General features: G+C 65.6%; 1 protein-coding gene across 1 annotated transcript in view; it reads left to right on the forward strand.

The window, feature by feature from the left end:
* Window positions 1–2,295, forward strand: part of LOC119110882 (latrophilin Cirl-like) — a 20,619-nt gene extending 18,324 nt beyond the window's left edge. Inside the window, exon 3 of the mRNA XM_037234759.1 lies at window positions 2,292–2,295. Within this exon, the coding sequence (XP_037090654.1) occupies window positions 2,292–2,295 (4 nt within the window). The remainder of the gene's footprint in view (window positions 1–2,291) is intronic.
* The last annotated feature ends 20,107 nt before the right edge of the window (window positions 2,296–22,402 follow it).

Below are 22,402 nucleotides of genomic sequence, written 5' to 3' on the forward strand. Positions count from 1 at the left end.
GCACGACCTCTCGCGAGCCTCCTGCGCGGCGTCGCCTCGGGACGCGGCCGGCCGCCGAGTGTTTACGCCGTCGCCGAGATCGGGCGGCAGCGCGGCGCGCAGGGATCGGGGTTCGCACCGTGATCCCGGCTGCGATCCCGCTGTGATCCCGGCGGCCGGCGCGGCCCGGACTGTCCGTCGCCGCCGCGCTGCCGGAGATGACCGCACCAGGACACCGGGGCTGGCGCCGGGCGGGGGCGCCGCTGCAGCCGCCGCTGCAGCCGGACGCGGACCGTGCCGCGATTGCCTATGCTAATTGCCGGGACGAGGTGTGTGAGCGGCCGGCGCCGTGACGTTACGAGCCGCGCCGGCGGCGGTCGCCTCTCCGCCCTGTCGGCGGCCATCGCTGCGGCGGGCACGGGCTGGCCGGGCTCGACATGATGCGGCCGGGCACCGGACGTGGCCGGCTCCCCAGCGGCAGTCGCCGCCGCCGCCACCGCCCACGCGCCGGCTATTTACGTGCGTCGATTGTTGTCCGGCGTGGGAGGCGAAGGTTGTCGGTCACTGGCGGTCGGCGGGGGAGGGGAAGGCGGTGGCGTCGCTTCGCGCCGCCGCGGCGATTCGGCGGGTGGCGCCGGCTGTGGGCGCGCGGTGTTGTTGTGGGGTGACGATCAAAGCGCGCGCGCGCGGGACACGCTCCCCTGGGGGCCGGGACGCCGCGCCAGAAAGCCGCGGGCAGCCGCGGCCGGCGGCCCGGCATCCGTCATCGCGAAAAGAGGCCGCGCTGACGGCGCGTCCGCGTCCGACGCGCGCTCGACAGTCACGCGGGCGAATTCGGCGCGGCGTGTTTGCCGCCGATGAGCATCCATCAGCGGCGGGCGGCGCGCCGTCTCGGCCCGCCTGGCCGTCCAAGTCCTGTTTCTGTTGGCAGGCGGCGGCGCCGGGCGGCGGCGCCTTTGAGCCGGTGACGGCCCCGGCCCGGATCGGCCGCGCACATTGTCAGGTTCTGTCGGCGCTCGGGCGCGCCGGCCGCTTTATTGGGTAACCGGAGCTCTCTCAGCGAGAGGTCGCCCCCCGCCCGAGTCGCGGCCGCCGAGAATGCTGGTCCGCAGCCGCGACACTACAAAAAAACTGCCCTCAAAATACACCACAACCGACGCCTGGTCGTCGGCCTACCGGCGGAATGTAATCCTTATCCGATAAATTACTCCCGGTGCTCGGGTGGCTATGCTCGGCTCGGGGCTTGGCTCGGTCCGGCTCGGCCTCGGCAGGTGCTACTCGTCTCCCGAGCGGCTCGCTGGCCGAGCGGCTCAGCCGGTCCGCCGGCGAGCCGTGTTTTGCGCCTCTGCGGTAATGCCGCCGGTGGCGAGGCGTGGTCCCACAAATGGCTCTCCTTTATTCCACCTGTCTTGCTCGGCGAGCATTGGTATGCCCCGGCGGCGAGCGGACCGAATCAAAATGGGGCGGCCGAACGACGGTTCGTGCCGCCTCCGCGCGCAATAACTCGCCGCGCCGCAGGTGTCTCCCGACCGGCGGGACGGGACGCGGCGGCCGGTCGACCGGGCGTGCTCCGTCATGCAGCGACCCAGCCGCCGCCGGCACGGAGGTATGCCTGGAGTGCGTTTTACCGGCGCCGGATAGAGATCGCGCCGGCTGGATTCTGGCCGTGTATTTGGGGCAGGAGGTAATTGGACTTCCGAGACGCTGGCTGCCGATGCTGCTGATGGACTGGCCGCGATCCGACGCCCACACGACCGGTCGGCCGACCGTGCATTGGCCTGCATTCAAATCTGATGTTCGACTTCTTTCCACAAATCGTCAGCATGTCGCCCGTAATTGACGACGCGTCCGTCAGGGGCGCTGCCGGCGCGGCCAAAGTAAACCACGGCCACCGGCGGTAAATGATTACGGCTTGATCGGTCCGCGGGGTGACGTGCGGCCGCGATTTCGGCCCGGCTCGAGCTGGCCCTCGGACAGATGCGGCGCCGGGCCGGACGGAGGCGGCGGCTCGGGCGGCGGTGACTGAGACGCCAGCCGTCGGGCCTCGGGCCGTCGGCGGTCCCACGCCCGGTAAGTGGCGGCGCGGCCGGCGCGGCCTCTTGCGTTAGTTCTCGCCGTTGTGACAGTGGTGTAGTGAGCGATGGTCGCCGAGGACAGCCGCGCCGCCCGCCGCCAAATTAACGAGAAGAACGGCCGCGCCGATCAACGGCTGCGCTGTCCGCGGCCGCCGTCCGTGCCGTCGCTGACAGAGGTGGCGCCGGCCGGGTCGTGCGCCAGGCGCCGACCGTCAGCCGCCTCGCTCGCGCCGCCAGATGACCGGCCGCCGCGGTGGCTCAGAGGGCGTCAATTATTTCTCTGTTTTTCCCGTTTTTCAAACAGTGAAAGTCACTCTCATCCGCAAAAGGGCGCCGTGGCGGAATGGCGCCAGATACAAAGAAAAACAACGAACAATGAAAGCCATCAAAACTCGACGCTCGGCCAGAATTAAATTCCAAATAAAGCGCGCCGGTACGGTGCGACCCCGGCAGGGCCTTCCGTCGCGCGACACGCGGCTGCGACGCGAACACATCGCTGCGGCCACAGCCTGCCGTGATGTCCACTCAGGGCTTAATTTAGGACAGCAATCTGTGCGTGGTGCGCCGGCGCCTCGCACTTGTCCATTTGGTCTGCGTCTGCCCGGCCGGTTTTATGTCTGCTTTATCGTCGCGCTGAGAGCAGTGGCCCGGCGCCGGCCGCCGCTCGGGCGGCGTTTCGCTCCGTCTTTTTCTGCTCGGCCGAAGACAACGACTCGAAACCATTTGGCCGCCGTTGTTGGGAGCAGAGAGGCATGAGCGCGATGGCCTCTTCCCATATTGCCAGCTATGACCGGGCCTCCGGTCGCTCCGCTGGCCAATGGAAGGCTCCCCGTCATGTCCGGTTTGTCGGGCGCATTCCCGCTGCTGATGGAAGGCTTGACTGTTGGATCAACTTGGTCCGGAACGCTGCTTTGTGGAGCGCTCGGAGCGCATGGGCCGGACATAATGGAATGCCGGTCCGATGAACTGCAAAATAATTCACCACATTGCCGAAAGTCTCGCTGATACCACGTTGTGACGTACTTCAAGAACGGTATAGTGCCCGAGCGCCGTAACAGTCTTAAAATGTCGGCGCACTGCGACTTAGTTGGGCCGGCGGAGCATTAGTCAAACATTAATACAGACTAAAAGGTCAGAGCTGTTCGATGCGCTCCACTGGGGTCTGAGGAGCATTAGAATGGGGTAATTTCACCGGACGAGCAATGTAGCTGTCGGCAGTGTCCTCCAGCTCCAATAGGGTCGTCTTCAAACTTGTCTAACTTGCCGACAACGTCGTCTACTTTAAAATGCATGGACTGTAATGCCCCGGAAATAGGTTTTCCGTAGAAACCCTCGCAGGGATTGTTATCCTATCCCACAAACTTCGCCTGGGGGAGGTAAACTTGACCCCAGTGTTTCACTGGTAGCGTTCGGATCTCAGAAATAGAAAACACCCAGAAAACAGCGCGGTTTTGTCGCCGATCACAAGTTTCCGGGGAGTCACCGCGATATCCACGTGCATTGCTATTGTCCTGGCCGGTTGCCGCATTTGTCTTGTTTATAGGTCGGGACGGCCCGATACGGGGACGGAAGAACTTCTCCGAATGGAGCCGGGATTAGATTTGTCAGACGCCCCGGGTAAAACACGCGCTGTTTTCGGATTGCCCGGGCGCTGGGCGCCCCGCTAGCCGGCGCAAACAGCTTCATGGGCGCCGGTGGCGAGCGGTGGCGCGCTCGGCGGCGCGGCGGCGCTCGCTTCCGGCCGGCGCGGGACGCGGTCGTCCCGCACCGGCGGCGCCGCAGGCCGCGCCGCCAGCGCCGCCGGCCTTATCCGCCGGCGTCGGTGTTTTACGGGCCTCAATAAAGCTCAATCGACGGGAAAACGGCGCCGCTCACCGGCCGGCCGGCGGGAAGAGTGTTTAACGGTGCCAAATGTGTCGTCGCGAGCGGCGCCACTCGGGCGCGCCGCGAAGCGCGGCGGCGCCGGACGCGCCGGCTGCCGGCGCGAAAACGGCGCGAACGAAACGGCCGCTCCCGTCCACATCGCTCGGAAGCGATTTGCATCGTGGCGCCCCACACGGAGATCTCGACAATTTTCATGCATAAATGCACTGCGATGTAACAGATGCCGTTGGGCAATCCGAAGTGTTTACGGAATATGCAGACGGCGGCGGGCCCCATTGCCGGCTGGTTAGCATACGGGCTCAGTTTTCTGCATAAATGCACGCTAATGCGACTGGACAGAGGACTGTGCGGATGCATCACTGACAGTTGTCTTTATCATGCGCCGGGAACGTGACAAGGTCGCATGCATTATGCGTCGCCGGCCGCCGTCTCCAGGACGGGACGGCCCCGGTCGCCGCCCGCCGACAAACACCGGGCCATGTTCGCGGCGACGAACACCGCCCTGCCATCGCCGCCTGTTTTCACTGGCGGCGCCGCTCCCGCTGCGTCGAGCCCGACGCGGCGCGGCAGACGCGGCGCGGCAGACGACTGTACCGCGGCCGGGGCAGGGGCGGCCCTCAAGCGACCGGGGCAGGGGCGGCCCCCGAGCGCGCGGGGCTCACCAGCCGCGCCGCGCCCAAGATGGAGGCGTACATGCCAATCTGGGCCGTCAGCCGGCGGCTTAGCCGTTAAGTCGGCACGAGGCGGCGCTACGGCCCGCAACATGGCCGGTCTGCAGGTGCCTGCTCGGCACGGGCGGACTGGAGGCCCCGGGTCAGGGCCGGCCCACCCGGCTGGTGCGCCCGCACACACACTCACACTCACTCGCACGTACTAGGCGCGGCAAGGCCAGGGCCGCCACAGTTCTACTGCCGCCGCTTTTGGACCGGCGCCGTTCGGTCCCCTGTTGACTCGGCCGGCCTATTTTCGCCGGTAAATGAGGATCAGCTGCAGACTATATAGAGAAATATCGCTACGCCGGGACAAAATGGAATATGAAATCAGCCAATAGTCGCGCTCTTGTTGATACTGGCGCGGCCGGTCGGAACAAATCAAGCCGGCGCCCTCGATTCAAACGCGGCGGCTCGTTCGTTTCCCCACTGCCCGTCCCGGACTGGGGGCCCGGGACGAGCCTCGGGACGAGCACCGGGCCGGGTCCAGGGACGAGCCTCGGGACGACGAGTGCGTGTGGCCCGAGGCGGCGCGTCCCTCCGCCCGGCCGGACGCGCCGGCATCAGCGGCCGAGCGGCACCTCCGTCGGCCGAGCCGCTAATGGCGGCTGAGTGCCGGAAATAATGCCGTTCACCTGACTGTCGGTCGATTTTCCATCCGGGCAGCACGGGTCGCGGCGCGCCGTTTGGTGTCGAAACCGCCCGGCCTCTGCGAGGTTAACCCGATCGCGTGAGGTGGCGCAGCCCCTAAGCTTCTTTGCGCTGTTCGTCAATTAAAATATTAGCCCGGCTCGGCGCGTCGGCGTTGGTGGGCCGGCATCGGCCGTCCGTCCGCCAGCCACGGCGGCCGTCAGGACGATGACGTGTTTTTGCATCGGCGGCGGTGATCCCTTCTCGGCCCAGACGGCCGTGAGGGGGGCGGGGGCTGTACCCCGCTGGGGTAGGTGGGAGAACAGGACAGAGGGCGCGGCTCCAGACAGCGGTGAGGCCAGACGGAGGAGCGTATCCCCCAGACGGCCGTGAGGACAGGCATAGGGGGCATAAATCCCGCCAAGAAGACCACAGGGGCAGACCGAACTTCGGCAGTATGGCCAGGAAGTGCGGATAGCGACTCGGTCTAAATTGCATGGAAGGGATCGAATAAAACTGCTCGATCCCCTGCGCTGATTGGTCTCACATGGGTCGTGAACAACCATTCAGGGGCGCCGCGGAGCCCTGCATGGCACTACAGGTCACAGCCGGGCCTCCTCGCGGCCAATTCGTACTGGCGCCGGCCGGGCCGCGCCGTTCTGCCGGCTCGGTCGAGCCTCACTGCGGCGCGCGCAGGGGCCGCGTCGTGACTGGCAGTCTCAGCGGCGCCCAACTGACCTCAAAAGGCGTCAGCTGCGCCGGCCGTCGCCCGGTCCCGGAGACAGCTGACACGCACGGCAGCTGGACCGAGCACGGGTCACCGACCGTGCAACGGCGCCGGTGGCGGCCCCGCCGGAGCTGGACCTGGGGTCGACCTGCTGGATGGGAGACGAGCAGCTACGGGGTCGAGACGACGACGACATCCAGCTGAGCTGCTTGCTTTCAGTGGTCGACCCTAGCAATGGCCGACGCGTGAGCTGGACCGCACGCCGGCGTGGCCAGGGCAGGGGTCAGGTGCGTCGCCTCGTCGCCCGGGCAGCGGCTTACCTCTGAGGGCGAGCGGCGCGGACCGGTGGCCGGGGCAGGGGGTCAGGTGCGTCGCCTCGTCGCCCGGGCAGCGGCCTGACCTCTGAGGGCGAGCGGCGCGGACCGTGGCGGGGCAGGGGTCAGGTGCGTCGCCTCGTCGCCCGGGCAGCGGCTTACTCTGAGGGCGAGCGGCGCGGACCGTGGCCGGGGCAGGGGTCAGGTGCGTCGCCTCGGCGCCCGGGCACCGGCCCGCCCCTGACAGCAGACCGCACGGACCGCGCGCGGCCCAACGCCGGCGGCCATACATAATTCATGGCAGGCGGTGTTACGCCCGTCGATCCGGTGTTTTGGCAAATAAAGGGTGCGCAAGGCGGCCTATATCAGGGGGGGGGGACCGGCTGCCAGACGGGGCGGACTGCTGACCAGCCCGGTGCTGTGTGGGACCGCCGTTGCTCCGCGTTTCCGCTGTGTTGCTGCGTGAGGCGGACGCCGATGCCTGACTCTGCTCCCGTATTGATTCCATAATTGGCCAGTGCGACCTCAAACATGGCTGTAAGGGCGTACGTAATCAGCGGGGACGACAGTCACTCATTGCCCGTGCCTGTTTGTGTGCGCTTGGTTTCAGGTATGAGTTATGTGCTGTTTTTGCGTTGTAGTCGCGGGCCCGTACATGGATGCGTTCTTGTTTGTGTATGGTGTTATCGTTCGCAACGTGCAATTGCGTAGTCGGCTTAGTTTGTCCAAACCTATTTTCCATGTTTAGGGATACATTTATAATTCTGTTGACACTGTACGCTTCTATGGACACTACCGTTTAGAGGCAGCCATATCGTGTGTAAGCAGCCAGCCATATAAGCAGCCATGATTTAGTTCAGTGGTGGTCGGCGAGGAAAGTAATATCAATTGCTTTTGTCGCCTCTTTATAATACTTCCGTTCATAATTCGTAATGGCACAACGACTCGGTGTTCCTATCTTTTGTATCGCAACGTCGCGGGCGTTGGTTCCTCGTCTTGATGTACACACCAGAGGTCAAACTTGCCTTGCAAAGCGCCGCTAAAGTTTGTGTGGGGCTAACCGATTATGAACAAAGTTCATGAAAGGTCGACTAGCTCACCATGCCCAAGTTCTGAACTCTACACAAAGGTTTTCAAATGAAAAGGCCAGCCAACCCAGTAATTCTCGCGGGGCGCGACGGCAGTAGTCTACTGTTTGCCGACATGGATATGTCCACAAGTAAATCATCCCGCATCCGTGTAAGTCAGCTATCAAGATACTTTTTATTCATTAGTAAAGCGCTTCGGCGAGCCACCCAGCAGTCAGCGGTGCTCTCCGAAGGGTGTTGTCTGCTCGTCTCTAGCTAGGCGCAGGCCTTCGGCTGATGAGCGACGCTGCAACTGTGCCTCGCGCGCGGAGTCCGCGCGCGCGCACTGTGCCTCGCGCGAGGATTCCGCATGGGCGTACTGTGCCTCGCGCGCGGAGTCCGCGCGCGCGTACTGTGCCTCGCGCGCGGAGTCCGCGAGCGCGTACTGTGCCTCGTGCGTGCGGTCCGCGCGCGCGTACTGTGTCTTGCGCGCGCGGTCCGTCCTCAGCGAGCCTTGCGGCAGCTGCCGGGACGTCCGCCGGTGCTGCTAATATCTTTTCGGACGGGGAGGTCTGCTGACGCGGCTGCTGCGGGGCAGGAGACCCTCCTGTCGCTGTTGATCAGATGCAGAGGACAGAGGACGGCCGTCACCCGCTGGTGGGCGCCGGCGAGCACCACCCCGAGCCCAGCAGACCCTCCGGCCGGTGTCGATCAGATGCAGAGGACAGAGGACGGCCGCCACCCGCTGGTGGGCGCCGGCGAGCACCGCTCCGGACGCAGCGGGAGCAGCGCGCCTTCCTGGGGGGTCGGCGCTGGGCGGCTGAGCCGTCGCTGAGCCTGACCGGAGCCGGCGGACCGCTTCAGAGATGGTCAGACAGACCAGCGGCGTGCGCTGCTAAGCCGCGCCGATCGCACGCCCGGCTGCACGCCGGCGGCGCGGCGGATCACGCCTCGCCGCTGCACGCCTCGTGGTGCCCCGGGTTTGCGCCGACTCGGCGTGACTCTCTGCGGGTCTGCTTTGACTCGGTGAGTCTCCGCGATCGACCCGACTCGCCGACCACGGACCGCCAAGCGATCAAATCCACTTAGCGGCGGCGGCGGCGATCTTCGGCCGGGCCCGCCCGTTCCTGGTTATGCGAGTCAAGAAGCCGCAGCAATGCCAAAAACCGGCCGAAAGTCGGCCTGTTTTATTGTTTGAAACCGATGTCGCAGCGGGAGCAGGCGACCACCCCGAACCCATACAAGCCGGCGGCGGCGGCGACGGCGGCGCTGCGCCCGGCTCCCTCATTGAGATGCCGGCGGCGTGGAGGGTCGCGCATACCGACCCGGCCGGCCCGACAGCCGATCGCCGTTTTTGCCGGCCGGACAATGAACGACCGTGCGCGGCCCGTCACGGATGGGTATACCCGTGCCGAGCGTCCGCAGCCCTTCCGGCACGCCCTGGCAGCTGGAGCTGACGGCCGGCTCAGGGGCCCGTCGCCACAGCCTCATTGGCAGGGGTTCCCTCGGGCACTTTGTGACACCAGGCGACAGGGCGATAACAGGAGACAGGGCGATACCAGGCGACAGTGCGATACCAGGTGACCACGGCCTGCATGGCTGTAGCCTCCCGGTGACCAGACCTGAAGCTACGTCTTGGGACTGTTGTATCGTCGTACAGATCTCGCATGCATTTTAGGTAGCGACCTCACCTGTCCTGTGGATGCAACCCTGTTAGCGATAATGTAATGAATAAAGAAGAAACCATAGCGATATGCTGATTGGTGATACAAATTAAGACCTAAATCAAATCTTAAATTCTGCGTGGCTATGAGACCAAGAACTGCAACTGGAGATCGACAGGCTCAGTCGCTTGAAATCAGTATGTCTGCTTGCAGACTCCTCCCCGTCCTGAAGAGGTTGGGGTGCGCCTGTGTGTCTGGCGGGAGGCGGGCACCTGCGGCCGGAGACGGCCGGGGAGCGGCTGGGCGAAGTGGTCGAGGGTGAGCCGGGCCGTGAGAGGCGGCTTGGCTTAATCAGCGGGGCGCGGACCGATTGGTCGGCTGCAGCGGCGCCGCCCCTCGGCCGCGGCCCGCCGCCTGCCACCCGGCCTGTCGCGGGCCCCAGCAGACCCGCGGGCTGAACACGGCGCCGCCCCTCGGCCGCGACCGCCGCCTGCCACCCGGCCTGTCGCAGCCCCAGCAGACCCGCGGGCTGAACACGGCCGCGACCCGCCGCCTGCCACCCGGCCGTCGCGGCCCCAGCAGACCCGCGGGCCGAACACGGCGCCGCCCCTCGGCCGCGGCCAACCGCGTGCCTCCCGGTCTGTCGCGGCCCCAGCAGGCCCGCGGGCCGAAACACGGCGCCGGGCCGCCCTCGGCACCGCGACAGACCGTCGGAGATGAGAGGAGCTCTGATCAGGCTGGGACGGGAGGTCAAAAAGAGGAAGGTTAAACTTAGGGGAAGGCACAAGAGTCCATTCCCAACTCTGATTTCGTCCTCTCGGCTTGGCTCGGCAGTCTCATTAAAGCACTGCTCTACGGTCAGACCGCGGAAGACACAAAAAACAGGCGACAAAGGAGAGCCGGGGAGCGGTGGTGCTTGCCCGAAACACGCCACGGCAACGTGCCAGGCAGGCAGGCTGCCACCAGCCCCTGCTATACCGCATCCCACACATGTGACGCCGCATCCGGCCGAAGCTGGGACCGACACCGTACCAGCGACCGGGACGGCCGGGGGTCATGCGCGGCCGGCCGGTGTCTGGGCCCGACCGTGCAGCGCGCGCGACGACCGCCGCGCGTCGATGGTCTTTTCGCGTGCACAGCCGCAGTTAAAACATTAGCTCTGCAGCCGAAATATGAATCACCATGAAAAATTAATGTTTATTACATGATTTCGACTATCTGAGTAATTAAAAGCCGCCGATTCTGCTTTCAGGAAGTATAATGCTGTTTTCATTATGGATGCTAACGGACGGACAGTCCATATAGACCCTGTCTCGGTCGCCACTCCATTCAGAACAACTGAATTCCTCGGCGCGAGTTACCTGGTAATGTCGAGTAATGAGAGGCCTAGGGGGTCGTTGCCGCGCTGTCCGGCGCCTCGTCCATTCCGGACCAGGTCACCCCCTGTATCGATGTATGTCTACAAAGAACGGGTGGAGGTTCTGCTACCCGAGGCAACCGCGCCGGGTCGCCGCCGCGCCACGGCTGCCTGGCGCGGCACGCTCACGCGTGTCGTCGTGCCGTTGGCCCGTGTTTTGCCCAGGCCTGGGACGGGTCGACGCCGGTGGGAGTCGCTCGCTGCCTATTCCCGCTCTCTCAAGCTGGAGCTGCCGGGCTTTTCGGGCTAGTCGGCCGCCCTCGATCTGTCCGCCGCAGTGTCCGAGCGCTGTCCCCGCCCCTCGTTCGGCCGTGTCCGACGTCGGCGTTCGGGCGTGTCCGCGTGGTCGTCCTGTCAGCGGCGCCGTCGGCCGTCGTCGTTGAGTCGTGTCGGCCGCCGTCGCCGGCCGGCCGCGCCTCGGCTCGGCGCGCGCGGCCGTGACGACGCAATATCGCGCGCGGGGAGAGGGTGGGGCGCCCGCTGCCGCCGCGCCGCCGCCCGCCCACGAGTATGAGCGCGGTTATTTAGCTATCATCGATGCTATCTGGCGCCCGTCGCGCTCGGTCCGCGGTCTCGACGTTTGCATTGTGACGCTAAGTGCCTGCGAAGAGTTCTGAAGCGCACCTCTCCCTGCCCGTGTTTGTATTCATCGGGCGCACAATGCGTCGGTAAAGGCAAACAGCGCCGCCGCCGGCGGCCGGGCGGCGGTCGTGATTCCAGCCGTGAATGCGCGGCGCGACGCGGCGAGCTGGCCGCGGCGCGGGGAACTGGCCGCGGCGCGAGGAGCTGGCGCGAAGACCTGGTCGCGTCGCGGGCTCCGGAGTCAGCCGACACCCAGGGGGAGGCCGGGCGTCACCTGGGTGGGGCCGGGGCGCGGCTAACAGCCCCGGACGGCGCCGCCGGGCCGGCCGAGTGGCTCCGGCGCGCCGCCCCCGCCAAGTTCGGCTCCCCCGGCCGTCGTAGCCGTACAGACGGCGGCCAACTTGGGCCGTTCTGTGCTCGGATTGTCCTGCCGGGCATTGGGCCGGCCGCGCGCCCATTGGCTAATGGACGCGGAACAGTCATAGATAGTTTGGTGAGCTGTTCAGCTGTTCGGCCGGGCTGGTGATGGCGGTGCGAATAAATCCACCGACTGGAGCGGCCGAAGGTGAGTCGGCGGCCGGTTTGTTTCCTCTCGGCTGCGCATTTGCCCGGGCTTCACGTGCACTCCGTCTTTGGTCATGCGTGCCGGTTTCCAAGCCATTGGACCTCGGGATCAGATAACACGGACTCGTCGCGGCCGCCGTCCATCCAGGGGGGCGACGGACCCGCGTATCAGGCATCAGATTTGGCGGAGGAGCCAGGCCGAATGAAAATACGAGCAGCTGAACACGGGACGCCCTCCGGCAGAGCGTTGGAAATCCCCGGCCGGCGCGTCCTGCGTCCCTTGCAGCGTCGCCGTTGACGCCCGGCCCGCCACCTCAACACAGGCGGCGCGCTGACGCCGCCGCAAGAACTGCCGCCGCCAGCGCCGCTGCTCTGCAGCGCTGACGGCGGCGCCGATGGGGCGGCCGCCGACTGATGACTGGTCCGCCCCCGCCACCGTCGTCTCTTCATCAATCGCGCCCTCTTCCGTGCATAATTCATCACGTCTCGCCGGGGGCGGCCCCGCTCTCGCTCAGCTGCCCCCTCCCCTTCGGTAACGAGCCCGTTTCCTGCCCGGCGCCGCGGCGGCCGCCGCCAGCCGTCACGCCGGCCGTGACGCGCCCGCCCAGCCCGTTCATCTCGGCGCGCGCTTCCTTCGCGCCATTTGGCGAGCCCCGCGGGTGGAGCGCCATTGTTGGCTGGCTGGCCGCCGCGCCAAATAGCGCCACGGCCGGCGGAGCCGCGCCACTAAATAGTGCCGCGGCCGGCCGAGCCGCGCCGCCGTGCGTCGCATTAACGCACGGCCGGAGCAGGTGTGGTAGAACGTCCTGACTTGGGAGCTAAAGTTGGCTACAAAATTTATCTCTCCACGTAATGCTTAGCGCCAAAAAATTGGCTGATAATTTTGGTGACGGTCACGATAAAACTGAAGCGCACACTGCAACAACCCAGCATGGTCTCCTGTGGGGATGCATTTCCTCGCACACCACCAGCAGGCCTTTCCGTGAAGATCCTTTACCGTACACTTCGACACCATGGTACCTTTCTCAGGCTTCATCTCATCCTCCCAGCCTTCCACCATCCCAATCTCCCTTGCTTCTCAACCTGGCGCCAAACACATCTTAGGATTTTGAGTTGGTCGCTGGAACCAGCCACAGGTGGGTGAAAAATAAGTGTATCTCCAGTGGTCCGTCGGGTCAGCCGACCTGCTGTTTTTGACCAAGGTCCTAGAACTTCACTATGAAAAGTTAGAGCAGAGCTGTTAGAGCAGAGCAGAGTGCTAGATGGTTTGAATGGATGGTTTAAATATGGCGCGACTTTCGACCATATAAGTCCGATCCCTTTAGTCCTAAAACGAACAAGTGAGGCCTCGCCTTTGTCTTTGCGAAGCCCGACTTGTCCCCGCATCGTCCATGGATTAAACGGATATTGCTCGCCGCAATGTAAAAGCTGCATTGCACAACAAAAACTGCTAAAAACCTAGCAGCAGATGTCGTTTTTGAGTCAGGAGATGCCTGAGTATTGGCTTGACAGTTTTCTCGACCATATGTAAATGGAAATCGCCGCAACGGAAATATGTTCGCCGTATTCTTCAAAAGTAGATAATGGAAGTAAGGGAACAAATTGAAACAACGCGCTAAATTGCATGGAATATACCATGAGATGCACAGCCGTGGTGTATGACCTCCTGCAGTCGATGTCTCTCCCCCCCCTCGCGTGCAATCGCGTCCGTTGCTCTTGACTTCCGCCGCAGCTGCAAAAACACCGACACCCATCCGGACGTAATCTCACCGCAGGGCAGCAGACAGGCGAAACATGACAGATAGAGGCCTCCGGCTGGCTTCCGACCAGCGCCTGGTCACCAGCCACTGTCACCCCCAGATACGGCCCCGACCGGGGGAGGAGCAGCACATGACTGATAGAGCCTCCGGCCGGCTTCCGACCAGCGCCTGGTCACCAGCCACTGTCACCCCAGATACAGCCTCGGCCGGGGGAGGGGCGGCACATGGCCTGGCTCTGCCTGATGAGTTCGGATTTAGGGGCGCCTCGACGATTCTGCCCGCAGATCGTTAAGAAAACGTCCAGTTGCAACCCATCTCCGTTGGGTTGCAACGGAGATGTCGCTGTTTGTAATGTCACATGCGAACTGTGCATCGAGTTCGGAGGAAGGTTTATATTCTGTTTTAGTTGACCTGACGACAAACGATTTATTTGCTACTATTCATCCCGGTTTTCCTGCATTGCAGGGTTGGTAGTAAATTTTGTATCTGTGTCTTCATGCGGGCGCGAAAAGGGCTTATCATCCTTTGCTTTGCCAGCTCTGTGATGTGATATTGCAGTCTACAAATGCTGGTAGTCCTTTCATAGTCACAAAAATGCCCAACCCTCCCTCTGATGGGGATCGGTCCGGCCTTCTTAAGGTTTTCTGGAAGAGAAATCAGGCTTTCGGGATAAGTCATGTCAACCCTGTCGGCCAAGCAATTTTTTTTTCCCAGCAAATTTTCGACAGCGACACCACCTTCGTCATACGGTTTTACGTTACGTTTTTGGTGACGGTTTTGCATGTAGGAATTCGGTCAGTGGCATCAAATGCCGTTTTCCCACCGGTGCGCGGGAGCGGCGCGCGCCTCGGCGGCGCCGGGCACGCGCCACCTCCGTCACCCGGACGGCCGGAACGTCGCCCGGCTGGCGGGAGCGGTCCAGGACCGTGTCCGGGCGGCTGGCGGCGGCCCGGCGCGTCATCCGACGTCTGGCAACGGCCCGGAACGTCACTGGCGACATCCAAAGTTGGCGGCAGCCGCGACGCCGGACGGATAGCCGACAGTGCGCGCGACACCGTGCAGTCCGCGGCGCCGGCCGCGCCCGGCGCGTCGGCCACAAAGCGCGGCGAGGTGGCGGCTGCGGGGCGGGCACGCCCGCGCCGGAGCGCCTTCTGGTCATCTCCTCGTCCTGCACCGCCGAGCGCGGCTGCCGCCGGACGAACCCTCCGGTGCTCAGCGTATCGACGTTCCGCCGCCCGCGCTCGCCGCCCGTCGTCGCCGCCGTCGCCGTCCGTCGCGCCCGCCCGGTCGCCTCGTCTCGGCCGTCGTCGGGCGGCCCACCCGCCGTCGCCGTCGCCGCTCTGTATGCGGCGCCAGCGGCGGACCGGCCGCTCTCCCTCTTTTTCCGTGCGTTTAACCCGCCGCCGACAGTATAAAAACCGGCGGACGGGGGAGGACGGCCAGCGGAGAAGCGAAGCAAGAGAAGTGGAGGGGCGCCCGCTGCGGAACGGACGGGATCACCGGGGACAAGCCCCGAACAGAACGGAGCGCGCTCCGTGGCGAATCGGGCCGGGCCCGCCAAACGGGCGTCGCCGCGGCCAAACAGGAGCCCCGAGCCGGCGCTGAATGTGCTCTAATTGATATTGAGCGATTGCGACGGTGGGAAGCAGGCGCTACGCCGGCCGGCCAGGTGACTCGGGGCCGTCTGCCGGCTTTGTTTGGGCCGCGATTGCCAATTTAGCTGGCGGCTCGACCGTCGTGGACTGCGCCCCGCTTACTTTATCATTGGATTATGCCGACTAATGGTATGATACGGCCGGACATTTATCACGGGGCCTTTTTGCAATGTTGCACAGATATTATAACACGGCGTCCTCTGAAAGGACCTGGAATGTTTGCTGGCCATTGACCGGGCGGGACGGCGACTCGCCGCTGCCCCGGTGACTTGCAGCTGCACCGCACTCTCGCTGCTCTCTCCTCCTCCCGGCCGCGACGCTCTCTCTCTCGGGGCGCTCGCCCGGCCCAGAACGCGCCGTCACCTTGGATGATTGTTTTATTTATCCGCGCCGCTAACAAAAACGGCCGGTTACAGCGCGCTGAATCGTGCATTGATTCGCGTGACACGTGTGACATCGGCTGTTTTGCACGATGCTGGAGGAGGTGCCGACGATGACACGCCACTTTTGCGCCGCCCCGCGCCACTTTGCGCCCCTCTGCGCCGGCCGCGACATCGACGCGACCGGACGCCGGAGGCGCCCCGTCGATCTTCGCGCGGGCCCGGGGGACCCGCGCCCCTAGCTATTCAATATGCGCTCGTTTCCGCGACCGAATAAATAAACTGCCGACGACATAAAATACGTCTGTTTAGGCTGGGCGGAAAACGCTCGCGCACACAGCCTGCCGATCCCCGGCGCATGCTCATGAGGACTAAATTAGTCGCGTTTTTTGCGCGGCCTCACTTGCTGGTCGAACACGCACCACCCGGCGCTCTGTTCAAGCGGCGAGACCCGCGCCATATCTGCCCGGTTTTTGCGGGCGCGCCACGATCCCCGATAGCGGCCGGGTGAGGAGCGGCCGGCCGACGGAGCTGTGCGGGGCTTCTCCTGCCGCCACCGCCGTCGTCGGGGCCGCCGGCGGACCGTGAGCGGGCGCCCTGGCCGAGAGTGCGGCCGTCCGCCGCAGGACGAGGCGCCGCTCGTGCTGCTGTGGGGTGCTGACTGAGCTGTGGGGCTCATCTGCGGGCCGCCGGTGGTCACTGAGCTGGCCTTGCCTGAACGCGTCACCGCGGAGGAGTCGCTCGCTGTCGTCGCCGCGTGCCTATCGTCCGCGCACATCGCCAAGAGCCTGCGCTGGGAGCGGGCCGGACCGCGGCTCTCCGAAACCCGCAGATCGCGTGGCGTCCGAGGTTCCGTGCAGGCATTTCCAGCCGTCTGCAGGGGTCCGGCACCCCGCGGCTTCCTTGCGCCACCCGCGGAGCACCTCCAAACCGGTCACCACCGCGACACGAGCTGTCGGCGGCCGCGGCGCGCTGCTCCCGCGGCAGATCGGCGGAGCTGTGCAGCGCCGCGCGGCCTGCACGGGGTGGCGCGGAGAGGCCGCAAGGTGGCTGACGGGGGCGGAACCCGGCAGAGGGTTCTGTGTACCTGCTAGACGATCCGGCGCCCGTGTGACAGAGGGTCTGGTACACAAGTCCAAGGGGGCCAGGTATACACAATGAGATCCGATGGGCCGTGGAGTTCCGTACATCTGACATCGGATTCGGTACATCTGACATTGGATTCGGTACATCTGGAGTCGTATCCGGTACATCTGACATCGGATCCGGTACTCTGGGGTACGGCTCACCTGTCAGACGACGCCGTGCACCACGGGGGCCCGCTACGCCACGGGGTGCACATCCTGACACGGGGCCCGGCGCCTCCGTCCGGGCGTCCGGGTGCCCTGTCAGGAGGTCTGCCTCGCTCCGTCCGGTATGCCTATCTCGGGCTCCTGTCAGCTGGCCCATCACCGGGGCGCGGAGCGCGGCCGGCGGCAGGAATGCACCGCCGCTCCGAGCGCGGCCGCGTAAATCACGGCCCGCGCCCGGCGCGCGTTGGCAGTGCGGCCTTATTAATGGGTAAATTTAACTACCGGCTCAGCCACCACCCCAACGCAAGATTATTCGGCCCTAATCCTTTGTACGAGCTGCTATCGTGTAAGCGTCGAGCCCCGGCTGGACGGCGAACATGGGCGCGCGCCGCGGTGCCGCCATTTCAATTACAGCGAGACGGCGGCGCCGGCCACGACTGTCACGACCCGGCGGCCGGCCGCACGAGCTGGGACCGCCGCTGAACTGGGCGCGCGGAGCTGGGATCGCCGGGGAACTGGGCGCGCGGAGCTGGGACCGCCGCGGAACTGGGCGCGAGGAGCTAGGACCGCCGCGGAACTGGGCGAGCGGAACTAGGACCGCCGCCGAACTGGGCGAGCGGAGCTGGGACCGCCGCGGAACTGGGCGCGCGGAGCTGGGACCGGCGCGGAACTGGACGCGTTTGTGTCAGGGGCGGCGCTGTGTCGGGCCCGCTGTGTCCAATGTTGTGCAGAGGCTGCTTCGGGGGGTGCGTAGCGCGGCGTGAGATGCGGTCGCAAGGATCGGCGGCCACCGTTTCACGTCCTGAACGGCGACAGCTGCGTCGAGGGACGCCTCGCGTTCTGTATGTAGCACGCTGTGTGTACCGAAGTCCCGCGCCTGTGCTGCAACCGCATCAGACCCAAATACCACACTGTGTCAGGCGGCGTGGTACACAGGAGTGAGGAACAGCTGACGGCAAACGCCGTTATTCCCGGCTGTGCCATGACACGTTACGCCAGGTGATATTCGTTTTCCTCGAGGGCTGGGGTCATCCCGGGGGAAATTGCCCTCCATAATGAGCCGGGCCGCGTGTTTGACCCGGCTGGCCGGCGGCTAACGGAGTTTGCAGGCTCATCGCCGGTCACGTGTTCAGCGACTCTGGCTGCCGCAGCCCGTCCGTCTGTTTCCGACACTTCCATTGCGCGCCGGTTACCGGCGGTCGAGCTCGCCGCCTACCAATTACTGGACCAAGCTGTGCAGGGTCGGACCATCAAGCCGTTCGCCCGCCGGGCAGCCGCCGCCGGCTCCGACCTGGCGCGGCGGCTCGGCTGATGTACGACCCGCCGGCTCTTCTCGGCGTCGACCTTCTCCGCAGGCCCGCCACGCGCCGCCTCCCAGCCCGCTCCCTCGTCAAGCTACCCCGCCCTCTCCGCTGATGACACCGGAGCGGGCGCCGGCGGGCCGCCGGGCTCATGAGCCGGGGGTCAGGGCCGCCGCGCCGGCCTGGCCGCCCCATTACGACCTGCCCGGCCAGGGCCGCCGGGGGTGCCCCGGGGACGGGCTGGGATAAGTCGGTTCCGGTTGGGGTGGGGGCGGACGCGCGTCTGATGATCATATGGCCGCGCTCGTTGCCCGCACCGTCCGCGCGGTGCAGCCGGCCGGCGCTCAGGTGCGCGCCACGGCGTCGGCGCCGGCCTGGGAAGGCCGCTGCGAGCGGCGCCGGTCGGCCGCCCGTGGGAAGGCCGGCCGGTATGCTGTCGCCACTGGGAGCGGCCGGGGAAGGCGGCTGCAGCGATCATGCAGCGGCGCCGGCTCACAATGGGTCCGTTACGGCCGCGCCGCCGCGCCACCGCCGCCATTTGTCAGAGCGGGTCTGCGCTTTGTCAACATAGATATTGCGCGGCGTCATTTGTCGTGAGCGGCCCGACACCGGGCCGACCGCGATCCGACAGTAATGGCGTGCCGTGACGCTGTCCGACGTGGCCGCTCCAACTGTTTATCGCCTGGCTCGCCCGTCACGCGGCCAGGAATGCCGCCCGAGGGCCTTTCATTTGCGCCGACCTGTTTATTTTGCCTGGCCGGTGCGTTAATTCCTCATCGGCGGGCTTCCTCTAGCGCGCCCTGTTGTGTACCGGAGGCGGACAATTAGCGCGGTTTGTCAGCACAGGCCGGCCGGGTTGTTGTGCACGATGAACAGGCCACGGCTGGTGTAGGTCCGAGAGAGCGGTGCAGAGAGTGGCCTGAGCTGACAGCGCACAGTGCTGGAGCGGCCCTCGCTGCACAGGTGGTCGAGACGCCCGGTCTGCAGCGCGCGGGGCGGCTCCAGAGCTCACGGCGAGTGCTGCACGGTCTGCCGGCGGTCTCCGTGGCCAGTGCGCGCTGGTGCGCCGGCCATTGATTCCGGCCGAGAGCGGGCGCCCAGCGGGGTCGGTCGCCGCCGCAGCCGCCCGGCGGCCGGTTATTGATACGATCGGGGGCCGGCGACTGATCCGGCGGCACCCCCCGTCGACGAGCGACCTCCCCACCTCCTCATTACCGGCTCGCCCGGGCGGCGTCGACAGTTACAGCCGGCTGAGGTACGGCCGGCTCGGGAGCGGCGGTGGCGTGCCGGCCGGACGCGGGACGCCGACCGCGCTGGGCGCCGCGAGGCTGGCCGCCGGCCGCCGCGCCGACAGGGTGTCCGCCCGCGCGCCCGCGCCGTCACGAGGCGGACAGGCGCCTGCCCGGCGGGCAGGGGTGGAGCGATCCTCCTCCGACTGACTACACGGGGTGGAGGGCTGGCTGGGGTGGCCATCCCAGACCGCCCGCGCGCCACGATGACGTGTGCTGGCGCGGACGCTAAACGCCATCAAACGAGCGTGCCGCTGACGGCCTGCGCAGGTCAGTACGCTCGGCTGGACCGGGCCGGACCAGTCGGATCTGCAGCCGGCAGCTGCAGAGCGGCCCGGCAGCTGGTGCAGCCGCTCGAGCCGGGCCCGCACGCAGCCGGCCGACCGCGGTGGCCGACCACACCCTGGCCGCCGCGCGCCCAACGGCCATGTAACGAGCGCCGGCTCAGTCGCGCCGATATCTTTATTCTCCCGCTGTCGTTAGACCATAGCGGCGCTGACTTTATAGTCGCGGCTTTGCATTTTAACACGGCCCATAGATCATGCGGCCTCGTGTCGTCGAGGAGGCGCGCCGACGGCGGCTGGGCCGGTCCTGCAGGCGCCCAGCGAGGGGTCGCTCGGAGCCCAAGCCGAGCCGAGTCGAGTCGAGCCGAACAGGGCCGAGCCGAGCCGAGCCGAGCCGAGCCGAGCCGAGCCGAGCCGAGCCGAGCCGAGCCGAGCCGAGTCGAGTCGAGTCGAGCTAGCCCGCCCGAGCGAGCCCGCCCGCCCCGCTTCAGGCACCTGTCCTCGCGCCGCCATCTTGCCACGACCGCCGCCGCGGCCACCGCCGGGCGCTCGAAAACGGCACGCAGCGCGCTCCAAACATATGGAGCCATTATAAACAGGCGGAAATAATGGCGGGTCCACAGCGGCGGCGGCGGCGGCTCGGCCGGCGACGTGGTCAGCGCTGACACTGCGCGCTGGTAAATAACACACGGCCGGTCAATACGGCCATCTCCCGGGGATCCCTCGCTCACATCCACTGTCACAGCGGCTATCAACAAGCCGTTTTGTATTCATACGCGGCACGTGACATTTGGCTGATGGTGGGGGTCGGTGGGCGCAGGCGGCCCGCCGGGAGCGGCCGTGCCGTCTCAGTTACACGCTGCGCTGGAGAAGCCGAGCCGGCCGCCGCTGACGGCGCCGGTGGCTGGCGGCTGGATGGATGACGGGCTCGGCCGTGGACTCTGAGGCTCAGGCGTCAGCCGGGCGTCTGAAAGACTCGCCGAGGGCGCAGAGGCTTTGAGCTCTCTCCCTCCCTCCCCTCCCTCCATCCTCCCCCCCTCCCTCTCTCTCTCTCTCTCTCTCTCTCTCTCTCTCTCTCTCTCTCTCTCTCTCTCTCTCCTCTCTCTCTCTCTCTCTCTATCCCTCTCTCTCTCTCTCTCTCTCTCTCTCTCTCTCTCTCCTCTCTCTCTCTCTCTCTCTCTCTCTCTCTCTCTCTCTCTCCTTCACCTTCGCCGCTTGGTATGAAGTTCGCCGACCTTTGCGAGCGCACTAGCGATGCAGTATAGATATGGGTCGTTCGCGAAAAGTTACCAGCATCGGTGAGCGCGGTTAGTCTCCACGGAGTTGTCGCTGCAATTTGCGGTGGTATTTCTTGTTGTATTACACGGGACATTTTCGTACAAGACCACATAGCAGTCCGTATTAATAGGTGCTCGTCGTTCCAATGTCATCGAAGTTTCTGTATCGCCCTATCCCCCAACTCTGTCGCTGGTGGGTTGCTATCGAGACCAGCGTCTAACTTGGCCTGCTACGTGGCGCCCAGCCAGTGCCACCGTCGACGTGGCCGGGACGCCGGAGTCCGACAGAGTGGACCGACCAGGCGACGCCACCCCAGACGTCGCGGTCCGCGGACCGGACCAGCGGGAACGGTCCCAGTCCGCTCCGGCCAGTCGAGCGCGGCTGGAATGTGGGGTCCAGGCCCCTCCCCCTCCCACCTGCACCCCTGCCGGGCTGGAAACGGTCGGCGACATGGACCTTGCGTGGGGCCGGGCGGGTGTGATTTACGTCCAATATGCATCCGGTCGTTTTTTACGGGGCTCTGGAATATGATACGGGGTCTGGTCGGTGATGACATAGCTGGCGGACATTAAGCAAACATGGCCCCCGGCACGAAATGCTTTTAAAGTAAAGACTTTTAAAGTGAGGACTTTGTTTTGTTTGCAACACGCCGCGCCCGTGCGTGACAGATAGCTGGATCTGATTCGCTAAGGATTTGCCAACACATGCTGAGGAAAGGAGCTTGCTGAGGAAATGAATGAACGTTCCCTGCAGGTACTAATCGGGATTGAAAGCGGAGCGAGGGAGGTGTGCTGCCAAGCCGCCGCTGGCGACAGGCTGCCGGCCGGCTCGTCTCAGGGTGGCTCCGGGGTGTAAACAAGACCGGTGATGATCGCGCTCTCCTTGGCGGCTCAGCCGGCCGGGCAGGCGACTAACTTTCGGGCGCCATCACTGACTGCGGCGGCTAACTTTTCTGTTTACCCGGAGACATGCCGGCGCGGGGACCGCGCGGTGGCGCGCCCGGTCGAGCCGTGGCCGCGTTTCATTACGCACGAGCGGCGTCCCATATTTCACGCACGGGGCCGGCCGGGACGACGGCAGGCCTGTCGGTGGGGCTCTCGCGCCGCGGGACGCCCATTAGACGGTCCGTGTTTACCCAGGAATGTCTAATACACGTTTTAAAAACTCGTAAAATCGGTCCGCCGGCGAAGTCTTGATCGGCTGTGCTGGCAGGTCGGCCGTCGCCGGCCGCCGCCGGCCCGCCGGAGGGGGCGGGCGGCGACAAAAAGCGGCGCCCCGTCGGCGGACGCCGCGCGGAAGGGGAGCGCCGGCGCCGATGCCGAGCGGTGGTCACGCACCGCGGCCGGTCGGCCGTGCCGCTGATTTATGCGGCCCGCCTTATTGCTGTGGTCACGTACCGTGCCGCGGCCCCGTATTTATGTACGCCGCCGGGATGGGCGCGGAGGAGAGTCGACTCGAGCCGCGGCCGGCGGGCCGGCGGGCTCTGGGGACCCGGGCGAGAGCTGTCTTTGTCAGCCGCCCGACGCTCCCAATCAATAGCCCCTCCGCCC

This window comes from Pollicipes pollicipes, unplaced genomic scaffold (assembly GCF_011947565.3).
Source record: "Pollicipes pollicipes isolate AB1234 unplaced genomic scaffold, Ppol_2.1 Scaffold_7243;HRSCAF=8683_pilon_pilon_pilon, whole genome shotgun sequence".
NCBI classification, from domain to species: domain Eukaryota; kingdom Metazoa; phylum Arthropoda; class Thecostraca; order Pollicipedomorpha; family Pollicipedidae; genus Pollicipes; species Pollicipes pollicipes.